This window comes from Artemia sp. Qi Xiang Cuo, chromosome 9 (genome assembly GCF_049724085.1).
Source record: "Artemia sp. Qi Xiang Cuo chromosome 9, ASM4972408v1, whole genome shotgun sequence".
Lineage (NCBI taxonomy): Eukaryota > Metazoa > Arthropoda > Branchiopoda > Anostraca > Artemiidae > Artemia > Artemia sp. Qi Xiang Cuo.
In genome coordinates, this window is record NC_142802.1 from 23,677,612 (window position 1) to 23,685,782 (window position 8,171).

Below are 8,171 nucleotides of genomic sequence, written 5' to 3' on the forward strand. Positions count from 1 at the left end.
TGGCATGGGCCACAACTTTTCACTTTGCAGTAAGAGATGCTACGCACTTTTGTTGCCTATAAGTTCCGATAGAATAAGGAAAGATTCACAATGGTATCTTACCCTTAGATCTTTTTCTTTATTTTTGAATAAACGTTGAAGATTTTTGAAGAATGGCTGGTCCCTATCGGCCATTTCAGTAATAAACTTTCCTAGTACACTTCTGAAAGAAAAGACATTGTTAAGTTCAGAAGGTAAAAGTTTGACCAGAACCAAAAAATAAAGAGTCAATCCAGTATTTTGAGGGTAACATCTCAAATTTAAAAAAAATGGACATGTGCTTATTGGATTCTGAAAGGCTTACTTCATGGATTTTGCATAAGATGTTTTGCATAGATTTATTTCTTCTTCAAATGTATATATTGATTAGGTAGTCATAAGTTTTTGACATGTAAAATAAATTTTACATAAATTAAATCCTCAAATAAATTAAAACTCGGATGAAAAGGAAATTTTGACTCCTGTTTCTTGCACGATTTCTAAACGAATACTGCAGATTATATCAATGCATATTATATTTATTTAAGCCCCTCAGCGGCAGAGACGATTGAAAAAGACTAGGAGATGACGTTTCACCCTTGAACTAGGGAATCCATTGAGCCATACCGTAAAGACTTAACTTTAGTAAGGGCGAATATTAAAAAGCCTTTCAAATCTCAAGGAATACGAATTAGTAGATAAGGGTAGGAGATAGGCAATCTCCTAAGTATGTATTTTGGTTAAGTATTTATTTGAACAAGGGATATTTCTTGCCTAAACAAATATAATAATTGCACAGGATTAAGACGAGATCTTTCTCAGGTAGATTTTAGTTTCTTTTGTTCTTCACCAATCTTACAAATCTATTGCTTGTTTGCAATCAGGAGTTGCCGGGCCAACAAATAGCCAGGTGGATATCGCTTATTACTAGCAATGAAGAAATCCCAAAGAAATCCCTGAAATGGCCCTATCGGCCATTTCAGTAATGGACTCTCCTAGTACACTTCTGAAAGAAAAGACATTGTAAAGTTCAGAAGGTAAAAGTTTGAACAGAACCAAAAAACAAAGAGTCAATCCAGTACTTTGAGGGTAACACCTCAAATTTATAAAAAATGGACATGTGCTTATTGGATTCTGAAAGGCTTACTTCATGGGTTTTGCGTAAGATGTTTTGCATAGATTTATTTCTTCTTCAAATGTATATCTTGATTAAGTAGTCATAAGTTTTTGACAAGTAAAATAAATTTTACATAAATTAAACCCTCGAATAAATTAAAACTCGGATGAAAAGGAAATTTTGACACCTGTTTCTTGCACGATTTCTAAACGAATACTGCAGATTATATTAATGCATATTATATTTATTTAAGCCCCTGAGCGGCAGGGACGATTGAAAAAGACTAGGAGATGAAGTTTCACCCTTGAACTAGTGAATTCATTGAGCCATACCATAAAGACTTAACTTTAGTATGGGCGATTATTGAAAAGCCTTTAAAATATAAATAAATACTAATTATTTAAAGTAGCAGATACGGTTTTTCTATAAAAAATAAACGACTTAGTCGACTGATGGTTATTCAGTTGCCCAGTCAAGTGTGCTATTTGGAAAACATAGAAAAAGTAACAGCATAACAAAAGCAAAACTTGATAAAATGAAACAAGATAAAAGGCCAGCAAAACGTTCAAATAAATCACAAATGACTCTTCAACAGGCTTTTCTTACTGCACCCTAACGAATCACTTAAGATTAAATAAAAATTAGGTATAACTCTACATTCATGTTATCCTTTCAACGCTTGCATTTGCCAAGCGACGTGTTTACAACGTGTTAGGCTATTCCAAAGGTCATAGCAAAAGTACGCATTTTCAGAGCATGAATTGCATCCCGTGGAATATGATTCCCTGCCTTTTTATATGCACATGCCCCCATAGAATTGGTGTTTACAATCAAACTCTGATTATATATGTTCGACTGAACTCCTCGAATCAGTGTTATCGATTTGATTTGTCAGAAAACTCTGAGAGATCACCATGGAGTACTCTAGATTTTACAAAGACCAATATTTCAAATAACTTAGCACTAACGAAAGACGAAAACCAATGATAGAGCACGGAAAGACTGTTTTATTTTATTCCCTCTAGTTCGAATCTGAAACTTAGAAGCGATAACTCTGCTTCGAATCCAGCACGATATTGAACCTTATTTAGAATAGGTACAATAGAATAGAAATTATTTATGCTAAAAGCCCACAGGCCATGGCAAAAAATATAAACAAAGAACAATTACAAAGAAATTGCACAAATCCCGACATAATCCTACAGAAATATACTTCTATGATTCATCGCGAGACGAAGGAATCGTGCCAAGCTTCTGATAGCCATAAAACACTCATCCGCGAACACTTTCACCAACCATTCAAAATCATGATCCCCCTACCAAACACTTCAAGTCTCCAATCACTCAGCTCCTCACATTCACATACCAAGTGATATAAGCTCTCCTCTAAACCCCCACACATAGGATAAAAATAAGGACCAACCTTTGACCTTTTCCTCCCGATAAACTTTCGTTTTTGGCCCAGTGGCAAATTATCAGCCCTCATTTCAATTACTAATTTTATTTCATTTTTATTCAAACCTTAAAAAATAAAACCTCATCCCATATCCCCTTCGACCGATAATTCGAAGTTGATTCGAAAGCGAACGCTGGGTCTGCCATGCCTGTAATTCTTGGTCCTGTAAAATCCTTTCAACTAATCCACTTACTTGGTCCCCCTTATCCTCAAGCCCTAAACCATCCCCCCCGCATATAACCTAATCCACACTGATCTAATACATTCCTTATTTGGCCACCCTCTAACTGAGCTACCCTTCAACATTTCTAAATAAGAAGCCTTCATCACCCGCACCCTAGGCATAAGCAAAATTTTTCCCAAAGCCTAACCATGTTAATTAGCCAAAGACTTCTTAAAGAAAACAAACCTAATCACCTCTAGCTACTAAACTATTTGTATGCTTACTTATCCCTTGCCAGCTCTTATAATATCCAAATTACAGTGTTTCCAACCTATCTCCCTTCACGTAACCCCAAACCTCAGATCCATAGTGCATCACACCTACAATTTTAACCCTGAAAACCTCTTTAACTACTTGGATCATTTTAATATCCCTAAGCTGACTTCTTGATACCATATTACAACATACCTTACCTTTTCCGATCATACTTTCTATATGGCTACTAAATAAATTTCTTTTCACCTTAAATTTAACACCTAAATATGACCATTCCTCCACTAATCTAACCCTGCTACCCTTAAAACTAAGTTTAACATCCTCCTCAAGTCTACCACATTTACGGAATGCGAACACTACGGTTTAATCCACATTAAGTTCTGACTTTTTCCTATCCAAATAATCACCTAAAATATCAAGTAAATTCTGAAGGTTCCTCTGTGAATCGGCAACCAAAACAATATCATCTGCGAACTTCGTGCAAATGGATACATTATCTAAACTCACCATCGGGGCCTCCTTCTTTTCCATAAACGCCACTACAGAATTCATGAACAGGGTGAATCATTTAGGAGACAATGTGCAACCCTGTTTAACACCTTTATATCCTCTAACTACCCTTGAAACTTGTCTACCAACTCTCACAACTACTCTTGTAAAACTATACATTTGAACTAAAACTAACACAAAAGGGATAGATAGATAAATAGATAAGATATTTATTTCAAAAAATGACTATCACAAGCCCCGAAGGGCCGAATTCGCATTTTGTGGTCATATAATAAAAAAAGACATAGAAATAGCACAACAACTAAAAAACTGGCTAAATAATGACGAAAACAACAATATCAGAAAGGCAAAGCCATTCATTAGTCTAAAAAACAAAAAGTGTCAAATTAAAGAAAGTTAAAAAGGCACAAATTAAAACAAAACCAAAAAAAAATTGAGATAAAAACAATTTTAAAAGGGTTTAAAGGAGATTATATAAAAAGGGGTGGCAATGTAAGAGCCAAGCGGACACCAGCATGGGTATCACCAGTATAAAAAAAAACAAAAAAAAAAAAAAAAAAACTAGTGGTTTATTTGATCAGTAATGAAGGGGACAAAGGTTTTTTCATATCTGGAGGGTAAACAACGGATGGGGGACAAGATAGGGATGGGTTCAGATACAGTACGTGGCAGGCGGTGTCTGGACGGGGAGTGTCTTTTGGGGAAAATGTTTTCCGTGCGAGGGTTTATTATTGCATTTTTTGCAAAACGGTGGCACAGCGTTCCTTTCCTGTTCCAAGAGTTTCCGGCTTGGCCTTTTTTAGAAGGAGTGAATATGGTACCAAAGTTTCTTTAAAAATTATTTTTAGGGCTCTTTTTTGAATAGATTCAATTTAATCTGATTCATCACGGGAGATGCCAGGATGCCAAACTGGACGAACATATTCAAGATGCGGGCGCACAAAGGAAGTATAGATCCTTAAAGAATGGGATGGGGGGATGTTAAATTTATTCAAGAGCTTAAGGAGAGACATGGACGCATTAGCTCTACGGACAATATCTTTCACGTGGATATCCCACTTTAAATTAGAGGAAATTGTAACCCCAAGTAATTTAAAGGAAGACACAGAAATATCCGGGGGATAGGGTCAAGAAAGGCGGGAATAGATTTCAAGAAATTTATCGTCATTATATTTGATTTAGTGGAATTTACTTTCATATTTAGGTTCTTAGCTTCATCCAAAATGTGGGATAGAATTTCAAGGGGGTCACTTTTAATATTCCTGTGACATACTTCGAGGATCGTCAAGTCATCCACGTATTTCCACCTTTGGGGGAAGTCCTTACCAATATCGTTAATCATGACTAGAAATAAAAGTGGTCCCAATAAGGTTCCTTGAGGAATTCCACAATATATATAGGGACGGGGTTAGAGAAAATATTTTTGTATTTAATAACTTGGGATCTATTTGAAAGAAACGATATAACAATATTTACTAACAGAGGATCAAGTTTAAAGTTAACCAGTAGTGAACGAATTAGAGTGGTGTGGTCAACCAGGTCAAAAGCTTTTTGGAAATCAACTAAGACAAGGTTCAGCCAGACATTTGGTTTATCAAGGTTACTAGTAGAAAGGGGGGTTCTACTCGTGACAGTACCACGTGGTTTATGGTTTTCTCACCTAGAATAAAAAAATAGTAATTTTATCACTTGAAAAAACATGCATTATCTCACTTTTATGATTGTTTTAATGGATGATTATGTGTGTTGGTTAATTTATTTGATTTTTTTAAGGGGTGGTTATTGGTGATCTATGGTTTATGTCAGTGATAAGGAAAAAGTAGAAGATTTCTCACATTTATGTCTGTTTTTATTTTTTTTGTCAGTGAGAAGGAAAAAACAGGAACTTTCTCACTTTAATAGATCGTTGAGTCTAATGGGAGCAGGTCAATGACACTTCCTTCATGTTGTTGCTCTAGACAAATGTTATCAGTTTCCCGAAAACAGTTAGATAACGTGTTTCCTTCTCAGCCAATCAGCGAGTCGGTTACATCCTCCTTCTCAGCCAATCAGCGAGTCGGATACATATGGTTTTCCCCGTTACATAACAATTCACCCTTTGAGATTTCGTATATAACGGGCATGCATTGTGATTAAATTATCAGAAAGTATTGTGACACAATTGAAACAACAATGAATATTATTGATGAACTTGAAGCCTTGGCAGCCACAATTAGCAATGTGAGTACATTTTTTATTTTCAAATAAAATTATTTTCCTTGCTCACCCTCTAGTATATTCAGGTAAATCTCCCCCCCCCATACAATACAAACATCACTTTACAATCTTTATACTCACTAGGAAAACGTAAATATGTTCTTTTCACCCTCAAAACCTAACCCCCCCCCCTCACTGTTTTACAACCAAATTCTCGCAAATCGAAATAATAATCTTTTCGTTAAATTTTAGCCTTTCTCTATTGTGATTTAAAGTGTCTACTGACTTCTGTCAATTTTTAATGAAAATGCCGCTCTGTTTTGACACAATCTCCAGTGTGAGGTTAAAATTAGCTATCACCCCTTTTCCCTCTGTGTTTACGAATGCAGCGGCCAAAGTCAATGGAACTGTTCTTCCGTCAAAATTAAAACACTATGATGCAATAATTAAGCACAGACGTAATGCTCTATTTTGGAGAAGTGAAACAGATTATTTTCAAATTAAGGTCTAACAATATATTTAGGACATTATGTAAAAGGGGGAGAGGGGGCAATGTCTCGCTTCTAACAGCTTTGCCGTAAAGTAAATTACGTAAAAGGGAGGGGGGCAATACATCGCTTCTAACAGCTTCACTGTAAAGTAAATTACGTAAAAGGGAGGGGGCAATGCCATCAATTCTAACAGCTTCGTTGTAAAATGAAAACAAACTGTGCATGGCTAGCACATTGGGAGTCGCAAGAAGCTTATATTATGTGTACATTTTAATCCCAGATTGCAAATTTAGGCCCATAAGCTGTGTTCTAACGATCTAATTTAAAGTCTCCCTCTGATTCGTGGACGTATAGCGTTTCGAAATTTTTACTTCTTTGCGATAAATACTTTTCTAGACAAAATTATGGACAATAATTTTCATTCTTTAAAATAAAGTGGGAAATTATTTAATACTAATTTTTTTCTCTTCTTTAAGGCAAATCATGAAGAATTTACAGTCCCTACATCGAGGAGAGCTTGGAATAACGCATATAGCGAAGAATGCGCCCCATCTCCAAATAAAAAACCAAGAGATGACGAGGCAGCCCCCCAACTGAGACCATCCATTATTAAGTATGCTGGCCCGACCCCAAAACAAGTGATGCCTACCCAAGCCGTATTTGAATGTGACATCCCTAGCACATCCGCTCTCCTTGGACCTCTAATAGCTGCCACATCAACGCTAGGTCAGGAGGTTACCCTCCAGCATGCTATGTCAGATCCATCCGACACCCAAGTCCAGACGGATTTTGCAAATGTAAGCATTTTTTCCTACCTATCATATAGAAATATCAACCGATTTCTTCCAAATTTTTGGGGCTTTTTCGTCAGGCGCCATTTTGGATCATTGTGTAAAAATGTTTCTCAGCGGGTTATTGACATATTTTTTCTCCCCAAAGGAAGTAAAATGATCTCCCCTTTAGAATCATATCAAGTACATGCATTCACGCTTGCCAAATTAGATTAGTGAAGCCAAAAAAAAAATGCACTATATCCCGCTCATAATAAGTAGCAAAATCCTTTGCATTATAAATTGCTTTATTAGCGAATGGTTCACCTTGCCTCTACAAATATTAAATAAAAAAAAAAAAAACTTTATATCTGAATGAGTTGTGTATCATGAGAGGAGATGGCTATCCTTTTCAATTCATGTTTTTTGTTGTTTTTTTTTCCCAGAGCAAATAAAGAGTATTAATATGAAATTTTATTTGGAGGGATTGTTTGAACAATATCAAATTGCCGCCTTCTATGTCATGCGATGTTTTAGACTGTAAATATCTTATACTAATATAAGATATGCTACGGATCCCCCGAGAAGCGCTGCAGGCCGGGGAAGCGTCGCGGGAAGCGCTGCGGGCCCGATTGTTCCCCCCCCCTCCCTCGGAGATATCTAAATATAATGTAATTTTTGCAAAGAAACCTCTCCTCTTTTTTCTAATCTTTACTATTTTCTCTGTTACTATCACTTCAATATCACATATAGTTTTAGGTACCTTTGAAACTCTGTGAATGCTATTCTTCACATAGTTTTAAGAGAGATTATTCCATCTATTGCGTATATCAGCGTCCTAATTTACACTGAGCCTTACATCGTGCCAAAGATTTTAGTGAGGGGAAACCAGGCTAACGGGTCCCGGCATTTTGAAGTTCAATCCTGGAAATTAGAACACTCGCGTGGCTTACAATAATTAAACTCATGAGTTCACTGAATCTGTGTGGAATTAGAGAAATAAATATTTCAACTTTTGACGGGTATTATGTAAAGGGGGCCGGGAAGAGCTACGGGGGTGCGCTACGGGTCAGAGAAGTGTCGCAGGGATGCGCCGCAACGATGCGCTGCGGGGCAGAGAAGTGGGGTGCGCTACGGACCCGAGAAGCTTCGCAGGGATGCGCCACAGGGATGC

General features: G+C 36.7%; 1 protein-coding gene across 1 annotated transcript in view; it reads right to left on the bottom strand.

Annotated features, from left to right (window-relative positions):
- The window catches only part of LOC148948463 (uncharacterized), a 59,182-nt gene that overhangs the window by 14,992 nt on the left and 36,019 nt on the right, over positions 1-8,171 (bottom strand). Inside the window, exon 2 of the mRNA XM_089093934.1 lies at positions 103-202. Coding sequence (XP_088950060.1) covers positions 103-202 — 100 coding nt within the window. The remainder of the gene's footprint in view (positions 1-102; positions 203-8,171) is intronic.